Source organism: Leopardus geoffroyi, chromosome B1 (assembly GCF_018350155.1).
Source record: "Leopardus geoffroyi isolate Oge1 chromosome B1, O.geoffroyi_Oge1_pat1.0, whole genome shotgun sequence".
Taxonomy (NCBI): Eukaryota; Metazoa; Chordata; class Mammalia; order Carnivora; family Felidae; genus Leopardus; species Leopardus geoffroyi.
The window spans coordinates 149,754,224-149,781,739 of NC_059327.1; the positions used below are offsets into that span (position 1 = coordinate 149,754,224).

A 27,516-nucleotide genomic window follows, 5' to 3' on the forward strand; every position below is an offset into this window, starting at 1 on the left:
ACTCCAATGTTTATAGCAGTGCTTTCAATGATAGCCAAATTATGGAAAGAGCCTAAATGTCCATCAACTGATGAATGGATAAAGAAATTGTGGTCTATATACACAATAGAATACTACTTGGCAATGAGAATGAAATCTGGCCTTTTGTAGCAACGTGGATGGAACTGGAGAGTGTGATGCTAAGTGAAATAAGTCATACAGAGAAAGACAGATGCCATATATTTTCACTCTTATGTGGATCCTGAGAAACTTAACAGAAGACCATGGGGGAGGGGAAGGAAAAAAAATTAGAGAGGGAGGGAGCCAAATCATAAGAGACTTAAAAACTGAGAACAAACTGAGGGTTGATGGGGGGTGGGAGGAAGGGGAGGGTGGGTGATGGGTATTGAGGAGGGCACCTTTTGGGATGAGCACTGGGTGTTGTATGGAAACCAATTTCACAATAAATTTCATAAAAAAAAAAAAACTTGACCCCCCCCCCCAAAATGAATATTGTATTTGTTTTCTGTTGCTGTTTCTCCCCATTAACATGTGTGCATCACTACGTGTGTGTTTTAGGGGAGGTTGTTAACCTCAGTTAACCCATGTTATTAAAGAGGTATTACTAATCACAGGCATTACCATAAATGAAGGCTTTTTGGCAAACAGTAGAGAGAATTGTTTCCAAACAGAATATCTAATGTGTATCTGTGCTTCAGGTTGAATACAAATACGTTAAGACATGTGTAAGACATAAAAAGAATTTTCCCTTGGGGCTGCTGCTGTGAGAACACCTGATTAGCAAATAAATTATGCTGCACATTGAGGAGTGTACATCATTTATCTCAAGCTGGTTTATTCACATTTCTTTAGTACCAAGAATAATCAGATATTTAAATTCTCATTCTGATGGCACCGGCTATCTGATGGATTCACTTCATCCACTTCAAATTAATTGTACAGAGTCTCTTTGTAACATTTTAATGGCATTAAGAACAAACACAGAAATATGCCCAATGAGGAAGTTATGTGAGAGTGATCAAAAAGTTTTGAATAATATTGATCATACTCTGTTAAAGGATGTTTATATAATCATTACAAAGTAACTTCTCTTTTGTGCATAAACACTTAGCCAACTCATTCTCATTCCCTTGTGTTACTAAGTCAAACTAACCTTATTCAACATAAACTCTTGGCTCTGTTTCTAATTTTGAAAGGCATCATTTAGTTGGTTGATTTGAAATCAAAGGCAAAGCCTTAAATTCTTAATTAAAAAAAAAGCATACTTACAAAGTTCTCTGGGACCTGTGCTTTCATCATTTATATTCACCTAATATATAGTTCCTGTTGATATTTTTGTAATTCTTTTTTTTAACGTTTATTTATTTTTGAGAGAGAGAGACAGAGACAGAGTGCAGGCAAGGGAGAGACAGAAAGAAATGGAGACACAGATTCTGAAGCAGGCTCCAGGCTCTGAGCTGTCAGCACAGAGCCTAATGCGGGCCTTGAACCCATGAGCTGTGAGATCAGGACCTGAGCTGAAGTGGGCAGATGCTTAACTGACTGAGCCACCCAGGCAGCCCAATATTTTCTTTAATTCTTGAAAGTTGTTTGGGAAATGTTTTCTCAACATGTCTTTCCCAGGCAGTAAAGAGCTTTAACCCTTTGGTTTGGCCCACAGGTGGAAGAAATTGACATGCTCACCTGATTTTAATTTATGTGACACTATGGGGATAGTTTTGTTAGTCAGCAAATACCCAGTGTTTATAATGGTGCTGTACAAACAGTAGGTGCTCAATAAGAACCTGTTGAATAAATTACATGTGGCAGAAGGATTAGATCCATTTTATATGAACCTAAGGAAAGATAACTAGTGTAATAGATGTAAACTTTAGGAATGCATTCCTTAAAACCATTATAAGGTTATTTAAAGGTAAAAGGAGCTTCCTCAAAGAATTAGGAAGGAAGGGTTTTAAGAACGGGTTGGAAAACATTATAGTGGTGATATAATAAAAGAGAGTTTAGCATTGGTGATTGAAGTGGATTAATAATGTTATATTTAACCATGAATTTTGAGAAACTATATGTGTTCTTTGGTAAAATCAAGAAAGGGGTCTTCATATCCCTACCCCCATACTTGCAGATACATTTGTATCTGCAACCAGTTTCATAGGAAGCAGTTCCCTTTATCAAGACTCTCTCTCGAGATCCCAGCTTTTCCTACCTCTTCTGAGGCCCTACGACAGAGAGGGAATAAAGGACTCATGTCTGTGTCTACCACCTGCCTGCTGATTGCTTAAAGGTCAAAGCCGGCTCCAGTTCAGGAGTTTCCTATGATGAAAAGACTTTATAGAGGTGCCCCTTGAAAAGGTTCTCCTTATAAACATTGGGGTACAGCACTCTCAACAATAGCCAAATTATGGAAAGAGCCTAAATGTCCATCAACTGATGAATGGATAAAGAAATTGTGGTTTATATACACAATGGAATACTACGTGGCAATGAGAAAGAATGAAATATGGCCTTTTGTAGCAACGTGGATGGAACTGGAGAGTGTGATGCTAAGTGAAATAAGCCATACAGAGAAAGACAGATACCATATGGTTTCACTCTTACGTGGATCCTAAGAAACTTAACAGAAACCCATGGGGGAAGGGAAGGAAAAAAAAAAAAGAGGTTAGAGTGGGAGAGAGCCAAAACATAAGAGACTGTTAAAAACTGAGAACAAACTGAGGGTTGATGGGGGGTGGGAGGGAGGGGAGGGTGGGTGATGGGTATTGAGGAGGGCACATTTTGGGATGAGCACTGGGTGTTGTATGGAAACCAATTTGACAATAAATTTCATATATTAAAAAAAACAAAAGAAAAAGAAAACGTTCTCCTTGGGTGTACGACAGGCAAAGGCTATGAATTGAATGTGAGGAAGGTGATTAGGGGCTGTGTGACAGATCAGGGTACAGTGGGCTCCATCTTGGGGCATCTTCAGGATTATGCTAAAGAGTTTGTACATCAGTGTGAAAGTCAGAAGTTCATTCTTGTGAATGTGTCTCAGTGAGGAGATTACATACTAGTAGAGTTCTAGAGTTCCGTTCCAGAACAGCTCTGTTTTAAATCAGTGTTCTACGATAGAGTTCCATGTAAGCATTAATTTGAGAAAAGCGTTCTCACCCCCTTGGACATGTTTCTTTTCCCTGCTTAGGGTAAATACCTTGGAATCCTCCTTAACTCTTTCTCCCACATTCTGCATCAATTCATCAGCAAAGTCTGTCAGCAAGGCCTGCAAAATATATTCTGAATCCAATAATATATTCTGATCTTCTCACTGCTCACATTCTAGTCCAAGCCACCATCGTCTCCAGCCTGAACTTCTGCAGTGGTCCCCTAACCAGTTTTCCTGCTTTTACCCTTCACGCTACCCCCTCCCTCCACCACAATGTGTTCTCTACAGAGTGATCCTTTTGAAAAGACCCTTATATTCATCAATCCAAACTCCATAATGCTTTCCTTTCTCACTCAGAATAACATATAGGAGTCCTTATGGTGGCTTGCTAGGTTATGATCTGCTGTGTGACTCTCTCTGACCTCGTCTTCTCTTCTGCTTGCTCACTGCACACTGGCCACATTGACCTTCTCGCTCTTCGGCCAACACACCGCATCTGCCCCCACTGCAGGACACTCAAACTTCTCTGTTCCCTTTGCTTGTATACTTTCCCTTCAGACAGCTGCATGACTCCATCCTTCACTTTGTTCATGTCTGCTTGGATGTCATCTTTGCAGAGAAGTCTCCTCTGATCGCCTTACTCCCACCCACCTCCATTCATTCTCTATTCTCTTACCTGACATTTTACATTTATATATAGATTATGTGTTGTTCACTGCCTTTCTTCCTCACCAGGAGACATGAGGGCAAAGAATATACCTTCAGTCCTACTATATCCCTACTACTAAAATAGTGCCTGAAACAAGTAGACAATGAACATATGTTGACAGGATGAAGTCAAAGCATATTAATGGTATGCTTGGCAATCATAATAACCATAAGATCTTTTCCATGCATGAATTGTGATCATTCTAATGCAAATTTTGTAGTTATCCAGAAAATAAAAGATTTTGAAGAGCCTGATATATTTTTTTTTCAACGTTTATTTATTTATTTATTTTTTTTTTGAGGGGACAGAGAGAGACAGAGCATGAACGGGGGAGGGGCAGAGAGAGAGGGAGACACAGAATCGGAAACAGGCTCCAGGCTCTGAGCCATCAGCCCAGAGCCCGACGCGGGGCTCGAACTCACAGACCGCGAGATCGTGACCTGGCTGAAGTCGGACGCTTAATCGACTGCGCCACCCAGGGGCCCCGAGCCTGATATATTTTTGAGGGACACATGAAAACTATAGCTATGTTACCCATATGTGTAAGAATTAAATTAAATTACTAAATATTGTTGTTCTTGTAGCTGCTTTCACAGAGATGGAGCTGACCTTGATAATATTATAGCAAGGGAGAAGGTGGCCTTTGAGTGCTTAGAAGATGGCAATCATGATTTTGAAAATAAGCTATAAGGGGGACAGATCTCATGTTGGATCTAAAAATCATAGGTCTAAAAGAATTTTTTTAAAAGCATTTTTGGAAAGCACATGAAATTCTTATCAGCAATATCCTAGGATGTCCTATATGCTTTTATGTTACATTGCATTATGTAAGTAGGATTTAATAGGATTAACATACCTGTCCCCCTGCAATGTACAGAACTATTCCACACTACAATAAAGGAACGGGTTGCTATCCATTTTCTGCCCAGTCTACAACTTTGCCCTTTTCCATTACCTGCCAAACCAGTCAATTTTTTTTTTTTTTTTTTTTTTTAATTTCAACGTTTATTTATTTTTGGGACAGAGAGAGACAGAGCATGAACGGGGGAGGGGCAGAGAGAGAGGGAGACACAGAATCGGAAATAGGCTCCAGGCTCTGAGCCATCAGCCCAGAGCCTGACGCGGGGCTCGAACTCACGGACCGAGAGATCGTGACCTGGCTGAAGTCGGACGCTTAACCGACTGCGCCACCCAGGCGCCCCCAAACCAGTCAATTTTATGACTAACTCATACTTGAAATCCCCCCAGGTTCTCATCACTTTGCTAGCTTTTTATGCTACTGTAGTCACTTATTATCATCACATTTTTAGAATATGCTTTCATGTGCCTTTTGAAAAAAAACAGGGGCATTTCTTGCTAGAGTCCCTTGATTTGTGTTCCTAGTCTTTAAAATTCTTATCAAGTCTGAAGCAAATTTTGCCTCATCATGAATATATCAGTGTCGTTACTACTTAGATGACTGAATTTATTTATCTATTTATTTATTTATTGTAATTTTTTTACTCAAGTATAGTTGACATACGATGTTACAGTAATTTAAGGTGTGTAATACAGTGATTCAACTTCTCTATACATCATGCTATGCTCACCACAAGTGTAGCTACCATCTGTCACATACAGCACTATTACAACAGTATCATTGACTATATTCTCTATATTCCTTTTATTCCCATGACTTTTTCATTCCATAACTGGAAGACTGTATTTCCCATTCCCCTCACCCATTTTGCCCCCACCCTTCTCCCCTGTGGTAACCATCAGCTTATTCTCTGTATTTATAGGCCTGATTCTGGTTATAGTTTCTTTGTTTATTCATTTGTTTTGTTCTTTAGATTCTACATATGAGTGAAATAATATGGTATTTGTCTTCCTCAGTCTGATGTATTTCATTCAGCATAATACCCATTAGTTCCATTCATGCTGTCACAAATGGCACGGCCTCATTCTTTTTTATGGCTGCATAATATTCCATTACACACACACACACACACACACACACACACACACACACCATATCTTCCTTATCTACTAATTATATATCTTATAAGAGTTTAATATCCAAGATAGATAAAGAATTTCTACAATTCAACACCACAAAACCCAAAATTTGATTAAAAAATGGGCAGAGAGGGGCGCCTGGGTGGCGCAGTCGGTTAAGCGTCCGACTTCAGCCAGGTCACGATCTCGCGGTCCGTGAGTTCGAGCCCCGCGTCAGGCTCTGGGCTGATGGCTCAGAGCCTGGAGCCTGTTTCCGATTCTGTGTCTCCCTCTCTCTCTGCCCCTCCCCCGTTCATGCTCTGTCTCTCTCTGTCCCAAAAATAAATAAACGTTGAAAAAAAATTTAAAAAAAAAAAAAAAAAAAAAAAAAAAAAAAAAAAGAAGAAAAAAAAAATGGGCAGAGAACCTGAATAGACATTCTTCCAAAGACATACAGATTGCCAAAGACACACGAAAGATGCTCAACATCACTAATTATCAGGGAAAAGCAAATCAAAACTACAATGAAATATCACCTTATGTCTGTTTCCTTTTGTTGATTTTATCAATTTTCATTTGAGTGATATCATTTATTGGTGAGTTTTCTTTGACTTCCAAATAAAGTGTGTGGTCATATTCCTGTTTAAAAAGGTGCTTTTATAATAATGAGAAGTTGTTCTGCTTGCAAGCAAGGAGTAAACAGGAGCAGGATGTATTTAACCCATATCACATGCTGGAGAGCTCCTTTGATCCATCAAGGGCCTGCTCAGTTGTCATGTCTGAGATGTCTTTCCTGTATGCCTCTCTATCCCTTTCCCAAACACCTTTATTATTCAATCTTCCATGTTTACTTATCACTGTACTTGGTAAATCTATTATTTTTCCTATGACACTATATTGATTTTATTATTTTATATCTTTCTACTCTACCATAAGCCTCTTGAATATATGCTGGAATATATTAGGCACATAATAAGTTTCTTAAATAGAATTGAATTAAGTATAACAAAAGGACATATAGCGGTTCCACTGGCCAGATCATGAATCATGTATCTGGGTTCCAAATTCAGTAGTAGCAGAACTTTGTCTAGAGATAAACACTTGACATATTTCACATCAATAAACTAATTGTCATATTATTATGGTAATGTGATAATATAGTGTTGGGATCTTTTATCATGAACTCAATAATCGCATAGTAAGACTATAGGAGAAAAAAAAAGTATTGAAAAAACCTCTAGTCTATGTGGAGTTCAGAGAAAGTAGATAATACCGAAATTTACAAAGCACAAACCAAGCTTTGCCTCAGCATCTACAAATAAAATACCATAGTATAAATAATACAGATATTTTAATTATATCTCTATTAGTTATTATTAAATGCCTATTATATATATATATGACCTGAAAAGATTGTAATTAGTAATTAGCTCAGAGAAGCTGAGAATTAGTCTATCAATGCTAACACTAATACCAACACCAATGCTAAACCAAGAAATAATTATTCAATAATAGCATAAATGTTTTCCAGTGATATAAACTTGGAAAATCAAACACACACACACACACACACACACACACACGCGCACATGCACACACACACAACTATAATAGGAAGTCTAGAAATGGGAAAAGCAATGCCAATATATTTCAATAATGAAATATGGTGAATTAACTAAAATCCCAATTTTATAACTGAATTAACTAAAACAGATTAAAGTTTAAAAAGAGGCAGGGTACTGTACCAAAACACATGCTATTGAGGGTCTCAAATTAGTGGTTTACGTCCTATCAAGCAAAATGACAGGCAGAAGATAAATCCTAAATATGAATTTAAAAATTAACCTTTTTGCCACCTGACTCTTTATTCCATCTAGATAATATCTAGTAGTTATGTTTGCTGAGTAAGAAAGTTTTACTCTAGCTTGGGAACGTCTATCATGTGAGTATCCTCCGTGACTGGTATAATCCCCCTGAACCATATAGGCTTACATATATTCCAATTAACTCTTTATTTTTCTTATTTATTTATTTATTTATTTATTTATTTATTTAATTTTTTTGAGATAGAGAGTGTGTGTGAGTGAGTGGGGGGAGGCAGAGGAAGAGAGAGAATGAGAGAGAGAGAGAGAGAGAGAGAGAGAGAGAGAATCTTAAGTAGGCTCTATGCCAGTGTGGAGCTTTATACGGGACCCAATCTCATGACTGTGAGATCATGACCTGAGCCAAAATCAAGAATCAGACCAACTCTGAACCGACTGAGCCACCCAGCTGCCCCTAACTCTTTAAAAGAATACAAATGGATTAACTTTGAGAATTCTGGAATAAGAGTAATTTAGGCACTAATAGGCTATTTTCATTTTCATGACTTATTTCTAATTCATTATTCCTGAATCTGGTAAAAAATACTATAATTTTTCCATATTTCATGGATTTTGAACAGCTTTGTTCCAATGATTCTCATATTAAGATCTATAACCTAAAGATATATGGGACTGAGATCTGAAGGACTGAGAGATATATTAATCATACAATAATCTCCCCCATTGTGCCTAACATAGAAGAAAAATACACATGCTATTTAATGCACAAAGATATGCTTCTTTCTGCATACTTCTACTTATACTACACTAGTTAGAATCTGAATTATTTTGTTATAAATGCCTCCATTTTAAGAAAAGTTCTGTAAAAGAAACTGGGGAAAAGCAACTCAATTTCAATTGCTTAAATAAACTTTCTAAAAGTGCATGACTGAACTCTGGTAAGCATCATATGTCCAACAGTCAGCCATCTTTGATACAGTAATCATAGAGCTTATTACAACTAGTTTTTGAGAGAGGCAAGCTTTCTCACTTATTTATTTAGGTATGATTACAGCACTTGTCACCAAAGAACCTGCCTCTAAAAGAGGACATAACTCTGAACTTAATTGCTAATCTAAACAAATGGCATTTTGGAGGAGAGGTTATGTTTGCTCTTTGCATCAGAGCATTTGTGAGGCTGTCTGCAGAGAAAGGCATAGACTGAACTTTCTTACAGACATCTTTTTGGTCTGGGATACTGTAGTTAGTCAGCTATATCTACCTGAGTTAAATAATAAGAATAAAATAGCTAGGCGCTGGGGCAGGTGAGTTCCTGGGAACCTTTAAGAGCTATTCTCAGTTTGCTACAAATCTGTGAGTCTGGTAGAGGCGAACCTTGCTGGTTTTCAAAGCTTGATCTTTTTGTACTGTTTTCAATCCTAGCAAAGCCATAAAATGCTTCCTCATTTTACAGGTGAGAAGACTGAGCTCCAGAATTTAACTAACTTGCTATTATGAGCAAAACCAGGATTAAATCCAGTTTATCTGGGTTTATGTCCATCATAAAAAAGTAGTTACCCCTTTGGAGCATGTACCAACGTTTTCCATTTAACTTTAAAAAATTTGCTTCAATGGAGGAATATATTTGAGTTGTATTTTCCTTCTCCACTTAGATATTTCCCAATTTTAATTTTAATTTAACATGAAGAAAATAAAACAAGACAAAACTAACAACCCTCCTCCTCAAAAATGAAGGGAACAAAGGCTTAATTCTCTTTGAAATGAATACAATACAAAGTCCCATAAAAAGGTTAAAAGGTTCCATTTAGCATCAGACTCATATTCCGATTTAAAGAAATAATTGTCATGTACAAATCAGAATAAACATATAGGAAAATATGAAGGGATTTGAAATGTCATCAAAATAAAACAATCTTTTTCAAAGTTTGAACCTGTTACGTATTTTAAAATATCTTTCTAACTTTTCATAGCCAAATTCTAGTTATTGCATACCTAAGACTTGAATGCATTTTGTTTTGCTTATTATACCCAGCACAAACATTTTACAACAGAGTAGCCAACAAATTTACAAATTTTTTTGGATGCTTTGTTGGGTTTTATAACCTTATTTTCCCAATTAGGCTAAAGACCACTTCCTTTGTACGTAGCTGGTATCTGCATAATGTTTCTGCCAGCTCTACCTCAAAACATGGAAATAAGTATTTGGTAAAACTTACTTCAACTTCTGTGAGACAAAAGTCAACATCTCAGTTACATCAGACTGAGAATAACTGATCACCAGACTAAATTCGTTTTAAAATTAAATACGACCATGATTCAAAAAATCTTCTTCACCATGATGCAATGTTATTATGGCTTAGTATATGGCTATAATCCCCACAAATTTGACAGAATTTGTTTTTGGCCATTTCTTGCATCTTGAAGGGATCAGGTACAACAAAGCAAATTGATAAAACTTAGGAAAAAAGAAAGTGAGAAAAACCGCAGCAACCAAAATATCCACAAAATAAATAATCAAGAATTTTTAATGTCAAAGATCTTGTATATGGAAACTTCAATTATGGGTGAGGAAGAAGGTATTGCACATGGGTATATTAATCTTTTTTTTTTATTCTGGGTCTGTGGTGCCAACTTTAACATTGGCTTTTATTAGAGGCATGCAAACAGGTATCAGTGACACAACTAAAATAAAATGAGTCAAAGAGAAAAGGGCATAAAATAAGGACTTTCCATTTGGCTCAGAACCAAGTGTAAGGACAGCACATTGTTCATTACTAACAACATTGATGTCTCAATTGAAATCGCTGTCTCTTCCTTTAATCTTTCTCATCTTGCCAGGAGACACAATCATTTACCTAAACACTAAAACAAGGAGCCATTAATTAATGGCTTATCCCACAGCTAAGCAATCAGCCAGCAAAAGTCAAGAATTGATTAAATCCATCTCCTCCTCTCCATCCCACTGCTCCAGCCTTAGCGCAGGTCCTCACCATCTTCCTCCGGGACCTTCAAAATAACCTTTAAACTAGTCTTTCTCTCTGCACTCTTGCTCTAATCCCCATCCTGTTATTATCTTAAATTCTCAGTCTGATTAAAACTTTTTTTGGCTCCCCATCTTCAGCAGAGTCAATTTCAAACTTTTTACTTTGGGTTATGGGACTCCTCATGAGCTGATCAGCCCACCAGCCTTAGCATATCCTCTTTCTAGTACAGCAGTGCTGAGAAAACATGCAACCATGAACATACTTTGGAGACCATAATAAGTTCTTTGAGGACAAAAGCACGTATATATTTTCAATCCCAGTACTAATTACATCAGTACCATCACCCCCCACCCCTTGCTTATTTGAGACTTCACTTTCTGTGATTTCAGTTACCTGTGGTCAACCTAAAGCAGATAATCCTCCTTCTGACTTGTTAGAAAGTCAGTAGCCTAACGCTAGTCCCAATGCTTATGTCATTCATCTCACATCATCACAAGAAGGGTGAGCACAGTACAGTAAGATATTTTGAAAGAGAGACCACATTTGCATAACTTTTATTACCATAGCTTGTTACAATCACTCTATTTTATTATCAGAGATTGCTGTCAATCTCCTACTATGCCTCATTTATAAATTAAACTTTATCATACTTATGTATGTATAGGGAAAAAACATAGGGTTTGATACTATTCACAATTCCAGTCATCCACTGGGGGTTTCAGAACATACCCCTATTCACACTCAAAATTTAATCGTGTCACGTTCTTGATGAAATCTCCTGACACAGTCCTCCAAAAAGTTAATTGTTTTCTCTTCTTGCACAAAGTTTTATTCTGGTACATTTCATGCTATATATTAATTACTTGTTTCCACATTGGTATCCTCTTTTAAAGAGTGAACGTCCTAAAGGCAAAGAGAGTATCTTAAAATCTTCATATCTCTAGGGATCTAGAACTGTTTCTGAAAAATTTTTGTCATGTGGTAGGTACTATTCTAAGAACTTTCTATATCTCATTTAATGAATAAAGTTTGTAATAAATATTGTTAGATAAAATTAAAAATATAAAAACTTGGGGCACCTGGGTGCCTCAGCTGGTTAAGTGTCTGACTTCAGCTCAGGTCATGATATCAGGGTCTGTAGTTTTGAGCCCCACGTCAGGCTCTGTGCTGACAGCACTCTCAAAAATAAATAAACATTAAAAAATTTTAAAAATATATATAAAAACATAAAAATATCTCACTTGGAAGATATTAAACTTTGAATGCTATTCAGGGATTTGGAAAATAAATAAGTGCCAACTTTCAAGTTAGAGAAAGATAATTTCAATGGCTTAAGATATTTTGAGTGGGGAAATAGTGCATGAGTAGAGACAGGTAAAAGTCAAGTGGAAATAAACATTCTTCCTGGGAACTGGAGTCTTATCAAGAAGAATTCACAATTGGTGATTTCATTGGGAGGTGCTAATGATATTCAAAGAACCATGATCAGGTGTTTTAAAGCAGTGTTGCCACTTTTAAAACAAATCATTAAAAAGTATTAATATTATTTTTTTATTTTTAATCAAGCAGAACTGATGAGATTATTATATAACTGTTGCTAGAAACTTCTTATTAAAATGTTGAAATGTTATTTATAAATTATCTTTTTATTAAGTGAGTCTTTGCACTTCCCCATTCAAATTTCAAATTGCCAATATGTCAGACAAAATGCAGTGAGAAAATATTCTCACTTGAATGACAACATTGGTAGAACTTTAACCAAAATTTATGCTGTGATTTGGGTGTTGGGAGAGGGTATGCAAATTAAAGCCTTGTGTTCTTTTCAAGATCCAAGTATCCTATTATTTAGCAGTATAAAGGATTTTCTTAGAAGAACATAACAAATGGACATAAAGTAGAACCATAATGACTTTTTAAATTGTTTTACTGTTTCTTTCTGTTTTCACAGACCAGTTGAGTTTTCAGAAGTTGATTACCCACAAGTTGAATATCAAAGAAGACAACAATTTTGGGATCCTATACGTCTAGCTCTTTTCACATTGGCAATTGTAGCAATCATAGGAATTGCAATTGGTATCGTTACTCATTTTGTTGTTGAGGGTAAGTATCCAGGTCACATTTTTATTGCCTAAGTGCTCTATGACTTAATACCTTGAAATTCTCTATTGTATAAAAAATGCTATTTGCATGATATTAAAATTTTAATTACTAATTTCTTATTGACGTTAAGTTATTGTTTGTTCCATTATTGAGTTCAGGGTTACATATTTCCAGCCAGTGAAGCTTGCAATATACCTTATCACATGGATAGACATCTAAAAGCAATAGTTTTAAAATGAGAAAGAAGAATGAAAGCTTAATCTTTAGAATAGATACAAATCACATCATGTGCTGAGTTTAATATGTTTTTGTTTTTCAAAAACAATATATTAATGAGTTCCCCAAGGAAAGATGATAAGAGAAAAGTTACCTAAAAAAGAAACTTTAATGGGCTAAAAATCAAACATTATCTTTGAAGGAAAAAGAGATTGTTTCATGACTGGAGGAAGAAAGGAAAACTCAATTTTGCATGATGTGCAAAAATGGATAATACTAATTAACCCGATGACAGTCAACCAATATTCATTTACCTTTACTTTGGCATGTGTATTTATAAACACATGTGACTGAGTCACTGACTAAAATTCTCCAGAATCATATGACTCACAACAATAAAGTCACACTTGAAAGATCAGGAAGTGATGAAATATTGTCAAACATGCTAAGTTTACCTTCCTACCCACTTTATTGGGGGATTGAAAATATCAATTTTTTTGACTTTCATGAAATAAAAAGGATAAACAAAATTGTCCTCTGTAATTATGTCTTTCTTGTTAATATATCCCCAGGTCAAAAAGGAGTAAAGTAGTTCTGTGTGTAGTCTATTTATTTTCAATATTGACTAATATTCTGTTGTCTTACACATGCCATACTCATCTATTCTAATGTTCATGGACATTTGGGTAGTTCCAGGTTTTAGACATTAAAGCAATACAGCTATGAACCTTCTTATGCATATGTATTGGTACACATATGCGAAGTTTATCAAGGGAACATAAACAGATGTAGAGTTGCTGCATCACTGGGCATATGCTTTTTGAACTTTATGGATAAAACCAAGCTGTTTTCTATCAGTACTCTATGGGAGTTCCCACTGCATTCCATATTTTCACCAGCATTTGCTACTGCCATACTTTATATATAGATTGTAGTGTTATTGTAATTTAAAATTTTTTTAATTTTATACATTTCTTTATTTTTGATCAAGAGAGACAGAGCACAAGTGGGGGAGGGGCAGAGAGAGAAGGAGACAGAATCCGAAGCAGGCTCCAGGCTCTGAGCTGTCAGCACAGAGCCCGATGCAGGGCTCAAACTCACAAACCCCGAGATCATGACCTGAGCCGAAGTCGGATGCTTAACTGACTGAGCCACCCAGGTGCCCCTGTAATTTTAATTTGTATCTGACTTATTACATACTATAATTTTAATTTGTATCTGTCCGATGACTGCCAATAACACCGGGCACTTATCCATGTATTAACTTATAATTTAGATTTCTGTTTTTGTAAAATGCCTGTTCAAATCTTTTTCCCATTTTTTATTGAAGTCCTTAATTGATTTGTGTAGTTCTTTCTATATTCTGGATATATATATATATCCGTGATCTGTTAAATATGTTGCAAATATCTTCAACCAATGAAAAACATCAAATGTCAATGAAAAATACCAAAAATATAATGATAGCTTCATAATTGTGTGAGGATAATTTAATATTAATAAATAAAATCATCATTAACAAGAAAAATTCAAACACTGCGTTTTCAAGTTGTCTTTTTTTTTAGGTACCTAGAATTATATAGTAAATTATATTTTTCAACAAATAGTTTCATTATCCAGATTAATTTTTTCAGAATTATTTAGAATTATATTTTTTCTTATAGGGTAAAAACATATCTTTTATAAAGAATTCCATGAAATATTTTGAAGAATTGCCTTTAGAATTATATTTTCACAAAATCCAGAAACTCAATTCTCTAAAGTTTTTTTTTTTGTTTGTTTTTTAGAGAGGGGGGAAAAGAGAAACTGCTTACATGTGCACATGCACAAGCAGGGGAGGGGCAGAGAGAAAGGGAGGTTCCACATCCAGTGAGGAGCCTGATATAGGGCTCAATCTTACAACCGTGAGATCATGACCTGAACCCAAATCAAGAGTCAGATGTTTAATGGACTGAACTACCCAGGCACTCCTCTAAAGCTATTTTTAATGTTTTGACTTCTTGAAAACCTAAGTGTTCTTAGTTAAGTCTGGATTGAAACAGCATCATTTGTCTTCCCATTCTACAAGACTGGCTCCAGTTCCAGGAATGTGGGGAATATATACTCCCATGGGATTTAGAGTCAAATTAAAACCTTGGTTTTAATCTCAGGCCCATCATATACTAGCTGGGTCATTCTGGCAGGGTACTTTCCTAATTCACTAAGTTGCAGTCAATGAAAACAATATTTTTAGAAAAAGAAACATAAGTCAAAATAATAATATTAGTTCCTTCTAGATGTTAGGGTTATAGATTACTTTTACTCTTTTTTATATACTTCTGTTCATTTCAGAGTTTCTAATAAAGCACTTATAGTCTGAAAATTTAAAAAAATAAATTAAATTAAAAGTTAGAATGCTTAGCACACAGTCTGATCTATTATATACTTAAGAAATATTGACTATTGAAATAATTATTTTTCCTTGACTTGTAAAAAGCTTAAGGTATTGTTCTTTTTACTCATATTACCTAAAATGGTACTTCCTCTTCAAATGCAAAAATGGTACAATACTTTGCTCAAAGACTTGACATTACAGTGGACTAAAATCTATAGGTTATTATGATATTGTGGCAAGTACCAAATAGAGCTGTTCACAGGATGGTTATAGTGGCACAATTGTGAAGTCCTTATCTAACTAAGGCTGAATGTTCCAGACATTTTCCCCATTTGGAAGTAATGTCATAAGTAGAATTTATGCATGGAAATGCCTTTGGAATGGCACTTCAAGCAAAGGGTTTACAGAAGCAAAATCTTAGGGGGAAACAAATACCCAGCATGGTAAATGTAGACAAATGCAAACAGTTTGCTGTAGTTTCAACATAAATCCTAAGGGGGATGTTGCAAAGAATATGCTCAAAGGCACAGGTAGGATCTAGGTCAAGGAAAACTTTTGGAGATCATAGTAGAGTTAAGACACCTTCCCATAAGAAACGGAGAAAAGTGGAAACATTTTAATTGGGGAAGTCATCTTGTCAAATTTGCAATTTTAAGATTACTATGTGGGAAATAGATTTGAGAAAAACAGAACTTGAGGCAGGGTATTAGTTAGTATGCTATTACATTTTATTTATTTCTCTTTTTTTTTTACATTTTTATTCATTTTTTGACAGACAGAGGGAAACAGAGCATGAGCAGGGGAGGGGCAGAGAGAGAGGGAGTCACAGAATCCAGAGCAGGCTCCAGGTTCTGAGCTGTCAGCACAGAGCCTGACATGGGGCTCAAACCCACAAACCAGGAGATCATGATCTGAACCGAAGTCAGAAGCTTAACTGACCAAGCCACCCAGGTGCCCCAGCTGTTACATTTTCTAGACAATAAATAATAAGGGAATAAACTACAGCACTAGTAGCAGTACAACATGTGAATAGAAGATAGATTTTTAAAATTTAGATAACATTGTCAGAACTTGCTGATTAATTAGAAAGAGATCAAGATTTCTAATGTCTAAGATTTCTAGTCTGGTTGTAATGATATCATTGTAATGATAGCATTTAAGATAGACAATCTAGATGGGCAACTTCTTTTTTAATAAAAAAGTCATTTTGTTTTGGATAGATGGTGGTTGATGAGGACCTGAATTAAGGATGTAGCTTCTCTGGGTGGGAGAAAGGATTTGAGATATATTAATAGACTCAATACATAAAACTTAAAGATGGAAAGACTGGATGTTGGAAATGAGGATGAAGCTAAGTTTGGGGTGACTGTGGATGATGGAACTGTTAATGAAGATAGAAAATGTAGGAGGTGGGGCAGGCTTGGGTACAGGAAGAAGTAAATGATTATTTCCGTTTGGAAATATTATTTTTAAGGTGCCTATTTGATGTCCAACAAATAGTCTTCTTATTTGATAGAGAATTGAAATTCATGACAAAGATCTTGCTTGAAGATAAAAATTTAGGGGTCATCAATTGTTAAAATAATTAAACAGGGAAGTCATTGGACTAAGGTGGCTCTAATGCCTTGGTAGCCTACGTAAGGAAACCTAAACCTAAACCAGAGTCAGTGCACTCAAATCTCAGAAAATGAAACTTATGAACAACTATCACAAACAGCTCAGTAGGCTTTCCTTTATAAGGCAACTGCTTAAGCTACAGGCAATCAAATGATTTCCTTGCTTTTCTTTTACATCCTGTTTATACAAATTTCCCTTCACTTCTGTCAGTGGAGGGATCTTAATCACTCGATTTGATGCTGCCCAACTGGAATCGCCCTTTGCTCAAATAAACCCTTGCAAATGTAAATGTGCCCCAGTTGATCTTTCAACATCAACAAATACTTGATGTTTGAGGCCATCACCATTAGGATCACCCAGAAGGAGTTAACTAACATTAACATGACCAGGACAAGGATAAAATGCTGAGTGGCTAAGGATAGAAATAAAAATAAAGAGCTCTCCAAGGTAACTGAGAAGGAGTGGCCAGGTAGAAAGAAAGTTAGAAGATGTCTCCATAAAGTCTAGGATGGGGTTTCAAGGAATATGATTAAGGCGGCAAAGAAATCAAGATTAAAAAGAAGAAAGACCCCCAAAAAGGTGGCTCTTAGATATTATGACTGTTGTCCTAGACAATGGCAGTTACACTGGTGTGTCAAGGGTAGATTACAGAGAATTGAGAGTTAAATGGGCAAAAAGAATGTGAAAACAATAAATACTAGTACCTATTAATAGCATGGAAAAAACTGATAGCCTGTTCAATGTATCTTCATAATACAGCTCAGCTAAGACATACTTATGCTACAATTCTTTGAGGAAATTGATAATTTTTATATGACTTTCAGCAGTCACTTTCAATATTTACTTTCCATGTTACATGTCCAATTGTATGAAAATTTTGATATGCATAAACACTGTAAATGAGGTATTCTGAAAGTATACTTGGAGGCCTGAATTTTCTATTTTAGATGGGTACAATGATAAAATTATAAAATATTTGAAAAATGTCCACAATAATTTTTGCACCAAGAAGAAATAAACTGCACTATGGTAAATCTATTTCCTGGGGTTGGGGGACACAAAACTGAATATATTTAAGCATGGACCTTTTATTTATTTTTACCTTTCAGATGATAAGTCATTCTATTACCTTGCCTCTTTTAAAGTAACAAATATAAAATACAAAGAAAATTATGGAATGAAAAGCTCAAGAGAGTTTATAGAAAGGAGTCATCAGATTGAGAGAATGGTAAGTTCAATAGAAATTCTAAAAGTTTATGAGTGTGTTTTCTGTTTCACTTTCAATATCGTTGCTATAAGAACTTAGCTTCTTCCTGCCTTAACTTCTTCTTCTGTGAACTGTAGATAATATATAGATCATATGGTTGTGAGGATTAAATAACTTAATATATGTAAAATATTTAGAATAATGTTATGCACCATTAAACATATGTAGATTACAGTAGGCCACCAATTAGCAACAACAAAAAAATCTGATGAGTCAAATAGATGTTCTTCCTATTTTTAACTCTTGATTTTCTTTCCTGGTTCATTTTCCATAATCTTTTTCAACATAAGAATATAGGATTGCCATTTTGCCTTATCATTTTGTTTATTTTGCTTTTAAAATTATGTAAAGCATCACATACGAGGATGTATGTTGGCAATTTTTGATGCCAATCTCAAATCTAGTTCTGCCCCTCAAATATTTTGGTTTACCTTGAAAATTTATACATTTATCAAGGCATGTCTAATTTTTAAAGTATATAAGACAAGCTAGATCTTTACCTATCCTAGTAGAAAGTCTAATAGAATAGTCTTCTATTTTTTTGTCCCATGAAAAGCATGTCCACAGAGACCACAGATTTGTTTAGCAAAACCCAGTATATTAGCTTAAAGTGTACTCCTTAATGCTTAGGAGAGTTATTCTGGAACAAAAGAGCAATAGCTCTGTAGAAAGGAGATTGAATTAGTATGATTATTTATGATTAGCTGTAAATACTAGCTCAATTAAAAGATGACCTTAGCACTCCAACCCTTCACTCATTTTACTTTCCTTTCTCTGAATTATTAACAATGTAGGAAAGTATTTGCATTTTATTTAGTTATTTATCTATATGTAGGTTGATTCTAACTATTGAAAACCAATGAAAGTATTTTTCATTTCCATAGTTGTTTAAATAGTGTTTGTCATTTAACAAGTGTTTTTTATAATCATGTTGCAGCAATTTTTATGCTATTCAAAGAATGCTCCCAGAAGCAATTTTAAATACAACTCATTTTTTAAAGTTCTCCACCATTTTGCTATATCTTCAGATATGTCCAAAGTCTCAATATTTCTTTATTTCTTTCATTCTTCTCAAAACTTTGTGCTTTCTGCTTCAATTTGAACTGGTTGCTTTCTAGTCCACTTCAGAGAGGTAACCTGGGTCAAAACAGGACTGCTCTAGCATGTGAGATCCATTGCTTCTTGAATCCCATATTTTCCTTGATATGGTGGGTTATGTCCTCAAGCACCTTCCTTAAGAAAAAAGTGCATGGGAGGTAACATTTATGAATTACTTTATGTTGGAAAAAAGTCCTATGTTCCACTCAAACAACAGTTAGAATATAAAACTTTAAATTGAAAATCACTTCTCTTCAGACCATCTGAAACCTTGCTTCATTTTTTTTACTCTTTTCACATGCAGCTGATGAGAGATGGTGTTTCTTTTTTTTTTAAATTTTTTTTTTTCAACATTTATTTATTTTTGGGACAGAGAGAGACAGAGCATGAACGGGGGAGGGGCAGAGAGAGAGGGAGACACAGAATCGGAAACAGGCTCCAGGCTCTGAGCCATCAGCCCAGAGCCCGACGCGGGGCTCGAACTCAGGGACCGCGAGATCGTGACCTGGCTGAAGTCGGACGCTTAACCGACTGCGCCACCCAGGCGCCCCAAGAGAGATGGTGTTTCTTTTAAGGAAATGTCTTCTTTCTTTAGAAGATTTTGTACTCTATTTTTTGTTTTCCAAAATTTCATAATGATGTGTCTTGGTATTTGATATTTGATATTTCATTCATTTTTGTTGGGATATCATCATACTTTAAAAAGTGTGTAAAACATTTCAAAGAATATCCAAGAACCCACCACCAATTTTCAGAACTTTACCAGTACTTCTGAAACCTCTATATGTTCTTCTCTCTCTTCTTCATAGTTAAACATTTCTATTTTGAATTTGGATTTAATCATTTTGTGGTTTTATCACCTATTTATGCATACTCAAATAGCATAGTATGCAATTTTACCTCTTTTGAACTTTATGTAAATGTAATCATATTATATCCTTCTGTGATTTCATTCTTTCACTCAACATTATATTTTTGAGATTTTTCCCATTTTGATGCATGTAGCTATAGCTCATTTATTTTCACTTCAGTGTAGAATGCCCTAAAAAGAATATACTACTAATTATTAATTCATTCTGCAATTGACAAACATTTGAGCTACTTTGTAATTCTGAATAATGCAGCTAATTAACATCCTTTCAGTTTAGCGCATGTACTCCTAGTGCATGTGCAAGAGCCTCCCGTAGGTCATGAACCAAGCAGATGGTTTGCTGGGTTATAGGTTATGCTAATACTTAGCTTTAGTAGATTTTTATCAATGGTTTTCCAGGGGGTTTGTAGACATTTACACCACCACCAGCAGGGCATGAGAGTTCATCTTGCCCTTCCTACTCACCAAAATTTTCTACAAAATTGACTTTTGCCAAACTGGTATCTGTATAAAATGGTAACTCATTGTGGATTTAATTTGCATTTTCCTGATTATTAATAAGGTTCACCAGTGGTTAGCAACCATTTGTATTTTGTCCTTTATAAATATCTACTCATGATTTTTTTCCCATTACTTTTCTTTTTCTTTCTTTTTTCTTTAGTTAACATACAGTGTAATATGACCATGTCTTCTTGTTATTTTTGGTTTTTAATTTTTTCTTAGAAACATTTTTGGGAAATGAATACTTTGTTCATTATATTATTGAAAAATTCTTTCAGTTCAATCCTTTTTTCCATTTTGTGGCTTGCCTTTTCATTTTCTTTATAACATATTTTAATGAACAGTATTCTCAGTTGTTGTTTTTTTTTTTTTTTTTTTTTTTCCAACGTTTATTTATTTTTGGACAGAGAGAGACAGAGCATGAACGGGGGAGGGGCAGAGAGAGAGGGAGACACAGAATCGGAAACAGGCTCCAGGCTCTGAGCCATCAGCCCAGAGCCTGACGCGGGGCTCGAACTCACAGACCGCGAGATCGTGACCTGGCTGAAGTCGGACGCTTAACCGACTGCGCCACCCAGGCGCCCCCAGTATTCTCAGTTTTAATACAGTTACGTACATCATTCTTTTGTTATTAGTGCCCTTTGTGTTTGTAAAAGAAATCCTTTCTGATACTGATGTCACTGTCAAAAAAATCCTTTTTCCTTTTTGCATTTAAGCATTCATTCTACATGGAGTTGATATTTGCATATGTGTTTGATTTAGAGATTTAATTTCATTTCCGTCCCCCCCCCCCCCCCCCCCCCATATGAGTAAGCAGTTCTCTTAGCACCACTGATTGAGCAGTCTTTTTTTTTTTTTGGCTGATATGCCATGCCATTTCTGCCACAAATCAAGTTTCCATATGTGAATCTGGATGTTGCTAGGCTCTCTAATCTGTTCCATTGATCAGCTTGTTTTGCATTGTGTCAGTACCACAATGTTTTAACCTCTGCAGTTTGACAGTAAGTGTTGATACTGGTTATATTAGTTTCTTAGTGTTGCTGTACCAAATTACCAAAAACTAGTGGATTAAAATAACAGAAATTTATTCTCTCACAGTTATGGAGGCTAGAAATCTGAAATCAAGGTATTAACAGGGCTGGGCTCCTTGAAATGTTCTAGGGAAGAATCTTTATTTCCCTCTTTCAGCTTCTGGTAGGTTCAGGCATTCCCTGACATAGCTACATAACTGCAATCTGTTTCCATCTTCACCTGACCTTTTGCTCTGTGCTTCTCCACTCCAATAAAGGCATTGGATTATTAAATTAAAATCATTAGATTCAGGATTTTCCTGGATAAAACATTGGTTTTATCTTGAAATCCTTAACATAGGATCTGCAAAGATTCTACCAAATAAGATCACATTCACATGTTCCCAGACTTAGACATATCTTTTTAGGGGGCCATCATTCAACCCAGTACACCTGAATTTATCACCATCTTCTTCAGGTATGTCTTAGTTATTCTTAACCCTTTTCTTTTCATATCAAATAATACACACATATGCACACATACAAACATTTATATTGGGATTTTTATTCAGATTGCTTCAAATCGAGAGATTTAGAGAAATAATTGATATCTTCATTTATTTACCCATATTTACTATATTTCAATAAAGCTTTAATGTGTTTTTCTTAAAGGTCTTATTCATCTTTGGTTAGATTAATAGTAAAAGCTCTTTTTTTGTCATTGCTTATATTTTGGATATTAACCCTTTATCGACTATATGATTTGCAAATATTTTCTCTCATCCCATAGGTTGCTTTTTCATTTTGTTGATGGTTTCCTTTGCCATGCAGAAGCTATTAATTTAATGTAATCCCACTTGTTTATTTTTGGCTTATTTATTTATTTACTTATTTATTTATTTATCTGATTTTGGTGTCATATACAAAAAATCATTGCCAGGACCAGTGTCAAGGGCCTTTTTCCCCATGTTTTTTTTCTAGGAGTTTCATGGCTTCAGGTCTTAAATGTAAGACTTTAATCCATTTTGTATACGGAGTAGGATAAGGATCGAATTTCATTCTTCTGCATGTGAAAAACCAGTTTTCCTAAGACCATTTATTGAAGAGATTATACTTTCCCCATTTTGTATTCTAGGTGACCTTGCCAAGGATTAGTTGACCATATATGCATGGTTTTATTTTTGGGTAGTCTATTCTTTTCTATTAGTCTACATATTGGGTTTTGTGCCAGTATCATACTGTTTTGATTACTATAATTTTGTAATATAATTTGAATTCAAGAAGTGTGATGCCCTCAGCTTTGTTCTTATTCAAGATTGCTTTGGCTATTCAGGGTCTTTTGTGGTTCAATATGAATTTTATGATTGTTTTTCTATCTGTGGAAAATTGCCATTGTAATTTTGATAGGTATTGTATTGAATCTGTAGATTGCTTTGGGTAGAATGGACATTTTAACAATACTAATTTTTCTAATCCATGAACACAAGATATCTTTCCATTTATTTGTGTCTTCTTCAATTTCTTTTATCAATGTTTTATCATTTTCAGTGTACAAATCTTTCACCTCCTTGGTTAAGTTTACTAGTTTACTAGTACATATTTTATTGTTTTTGATGCTATTGAAAATTATATTATTTTCTTAATTTCTTTTTTAGATAGTTCATTATTAGTGTATAGAAATGTGACTGACTTTTGTATTTTGATTGTATCTTCCAACTTCAATGAATTCATTGATTAGTTCTAACAGGTTTGTGAAGCGTGTGGGGAGGAAACGTGTAATCTTTAGGGTTTTCTACTGTAAGATCATGTCATTTGTTAAGAGAATTTTACTTCTTCAATTCTGATTTGGATGCCTTTGTTTCTCTTACCTGGGATTTTTGTTTTCTTCAATAGCTGAGATTTTCAGCACTGGGTTGAACAGAAGTGGTGAGAATGGACATCCTTGTCTTGTTTCTGATTAAAGGAAAAGCTTTCAGCTTTTCAGCACTGAATATGATGTTAGCCGTGGGCTTGTCATATATGACCTTTACTATGTTAAGGTACATGCCTAATTTGTTAAGAGTTTTTACTCATGAAAGGATGTTGAATTTTATCAAATGCTTCTTCTGTCTCCATTAAGATGATCATATGATTTTTATTTTTCATTCCGTTAATGTGGTGTGTTACATTTATCAATGTACTTATGTTGAACCATTCTTGTATTTCAGGGATAAATCCTACTTAATCATGGTGTATGATCCTTTTATGTGTTGTTGAATTTGGTTTGCTAGCATTTTGTTTAGGGTTTTTGCATCTATGTCTCATCAGGAATATTAGCCTGTACTTTTCCTATAGTCTTCTCTGGTTCTGGTATCAGGTAATGCTGGCCTCATAGAATTAGTTTAGAAGTATTTCTTCCTGTTCAGTTTTTTGGAAGAGTTTGAGGTGATTGGTATTACTTCTTTAAACGTTTGGTAGAGTTCACTAGCAAAGTCATCTAGTCCTGTACTTTTCTTTGTTGCAAGATTATTGTTTACTGATTCAGTCTCCTTTCTGTTATTGGTCTTTAAAGATTTCCTGTATCTTCATGGCTTAGTTTTGATAGGTTGCATGTTTCCAGGAATATACCTATTTCTTCCATGTTATCCAATTTTTGGCTTGTAATTGTTCATAGCAGTCTCCTACGATCCTTTTTATTTCTGTATATCAGTTGTAATGTCTCCTCTTCCATTTTTGATTTTATTTATTTGAGTCTTCTCTCTTTTTTTCTTAGTTTAACTAAAGGTTTGTCAATTTTGTTTAACTTCTCCAAAAGCCAATTCTTGGTTTCATTAATCTTCTCTATTATTTTTATGGTCTCTATTTCATTTATTTCTGCTCTGATCTATTTCCTTCCTTCTGCTAACTTTGGGCTTAGTTTTTATTTGTTTATTTTTTCTAGTTCCTTGAGGTATAAAGTTAGGTTTTTTATTGTAGATTCTTCTTTCTTGATGTAGGTGTTTATCACTATAAACTTCCCTCTTATAATTGCTTTTTATGTATCACTTAAGTTTTGGTATGTTGTATATCAATATTCAATTTGTCTCAAGATTTTTTTTTTGCTTTTTTAAAGATGTTTTTGCTTTTGATTTCTTGTTTGATTTAATGCTTACTCAGGAATGTGTTGTTTTATCTCCACATATTTGTGAATTTTCTTATTTTCCTATTGTTATTGATTTCTAGTTTTTTTTTTTTGATTTCTAGTTTTATACCATTGTGATGAGAAAAGATAACTGATATTTCAATCTTCTTAAATTTATTGAAATTTGATTATAGCTTAACATATGATCTATCCTAGAGAATGTTCCATGCATACTTGAGAAAAATGTGTATTCTGCTGTTATTGTAGGGCATGTTCTGTATATGTCTTTTAGGTCATTTAATTTATTGTGTTCAACTCTACTGTTTCTGCATTGATTTTCTGACTGAATGATCTAGTCAGTGTGTCAAGTGGGTTATTGAAATTCTCTATTATTGTGTTGCTGCTAATTTCTCCCTACATTTCTGTTAATATTTATTTTATATATTTAGGTGCTCCAATATTAGGTTCAGCAAAAAAAAAAAATTTAAGATAGTTATTTTCTCTAGTGTCATTCTCTGCCCCAAGGCCCATCTGAAATGCCAGAGCAAGATATGTGGTAGGGTTTGCCACAAAACTGTTTTGTTTAGAAAACAGATTTATATTTTGATGTGTGCTCCATTGTTTTTGGCAGAGTTTAAAAAATAACTAACATAGTAATTAAAACAAGATAATAATTGATTTCATTCTAAGAATTGTTAGTTTAATTATATTAAAAAGTCACTGAAGAGTGACTATTTAATTCAATGCAATGCAGCAAGGAATTACTGTGTACCTTTTCTAAGACTAGCACTCAGCTAGATATTCTAACACAGACTGAAATCTTCACTTTCCCCTTGGAGATGTTAGGTAATTAATCAGTGCACTCTTGGAAAGATTCCACACCTTAGGGCCAGTGCTCTGAAAACGTGTTTTTTTTTAATTGAAAAATAAATATAAATAGAAGTTCTAATATTTTTCACATCCTCTATGAATCATTAGCTTCACTTTGAAAATCAATGCTCAGAATAATCCAAAAGATTATTACTAAATTACTTCACAGGTGATTGCACCCAGAGGTAAGAGGGTTGGGCTATTTATGTTATACCAATTAGAGCTGTCCAGGTAAGGTGGAGCATAAGCTCCCAGACATCAATAAGTGAGGTGCTCAGGCTAGACAAGGCAGGCCTCTGGAGAAGTACAGGTGTAAGCTGTTACCAATCAATATTTCTAGAAACTGGATTATGAGTACACCTTCCCAGTAAATGCAGTTTAGATAGGGAACAAGTATGCTACATTTCATCTTTTACCACAATTCATCATCTGTAAGTGATTTCAGCTTCTTAAGAAAGAGGAAAAAAAATATTTGCTTGTAAGTGATTATAGACATATAATTCCCATTGGCAAGGCCTCCAGATCATCTGAGACATGATCCTGACTTTGCTTCTTCTTCTGTTGCTCTGTTGCTCTGTAAATTCTTATTCCCATAATAAATGGAACACTTTGGGTAGAAAGTACCAGAAACCCAATTAACAAGTCAAACGGAAGGAAGGAAGGAAGGAAGGAAGAAAGGAAGGAAGGAAGGAAGGAAAGGAGGGAGGGAGGGAGAGAAGACTGTGGGAAAACCTAGAGATTCATTTGACTTCAGATATGGTGGGATTCAGAGGCTCAAACAATGTCTTCAAGCTATTATTATTATTCTCCATGTGGCAGACAAAATAGCTTACATTTATTCTATATTCACATGTTACCAGGTTATTAACTGAAGCAAGAAAAGAAATTTTTCCATAATAGTCCTTGAAGGAAATTTTGAAGAATCAATATAGCTGGCTAAAGTTGGAATACCTCCTCAACCCTTCACTAATCACTGTGACCAAGAGAGTAAACCTGTGCCACCTTGTGTTAGGTGGGAGAAGGGGCAAGTTTAATTTCAACTGGATCATATGGAATGAGTTCTCTGTAGGCAAGCAGGGATCTCTTAGCAGAAAAAAAAAAGGGGAAGTACCAATGGGTATACAATAACTCTAATTCTAAAAAATTTTATCTCTAACCCAGATATCTCTGAACCCTAGACTTGTACGTTCAATGGTCTACTTGACATTTCCACATGGATTTCTCACAGGCATCTTGAAGTTATAACTAAATCCAGTTTTTGAAAGTTGTTGCCTTCTCACTCTCTTTCCTACATTTTCCCACTCAACAAATGGCATCACTGTCCATCTAGTTGCTAGAATACTATTTTTCCTTATCCTCATGTCTAATCCATTCACATTTGATGTTTCTATTTCTAATTCACTATCTCTATCCTGGACCTAGATAATCATTCATATAGCCAGCTCACCATAAGCATTGCTTCCATTCAGGCTCCCTCTAATATCTGTCTACATAGCAACCTCTAATGTTTGTCTACATAGCAACCAGATGTTAGGAGCACCTGGGTGGCTCAGTTGGTTAAGTGTCCAACTCTTGGTTTAGGCTCAGGTCATGATCTCATGGTTTCATGAGTTTGAGCCCCCCATCAGGCTCCGTGCTGACAGTGCGGAGCCTGCAGAGGATGTCTCCCTCTCTCTCTGCCTCTCCCCCACTCACACTGTCTCTGTCTCTCTCAAAATAAATAAAATTAAAAAACTAAAAACCCCATACGATAGGTTTTATTTTGGTTAAAATTTCATAAGTGGCTTAGAATAAGTCATTTTATGTACTTATAATAAAATCCAAGCTTTTTACAAAGTCGTCTAAGGAGCTTAATGCTCT

At 35.1% G+C, this 27,516-nt stretch overlaps 1 protein-coding gene across 2 annotated transcripts in view; it reads left to right on the forward strand.

Moving 5' to 3' along the window:
- TMPRSS11F (transmembrane serine protease 11F) overlaps positions 1–27,516 on the forward strand; it is a 91,622-nt gene that overhangs the window by 40,100 nt on the left and 24,006 nt on the right. For both annotated transcript variants that reach the window (XM_045473869.1, XM_045473868.1), the window contains exons 3-4: positions 12,581–12,732; positions 18,049–18,167. In XM_045473869.1, coding sequence (XP_045329825.1) covers positions 12,581–12,732; positions 18,049–18,167 — 271 coding nt within the window. The remainder of the gene's footprint in view (positions 1–12,580; positions 12,733–18,048; positions 18,168–27,516) is intronic.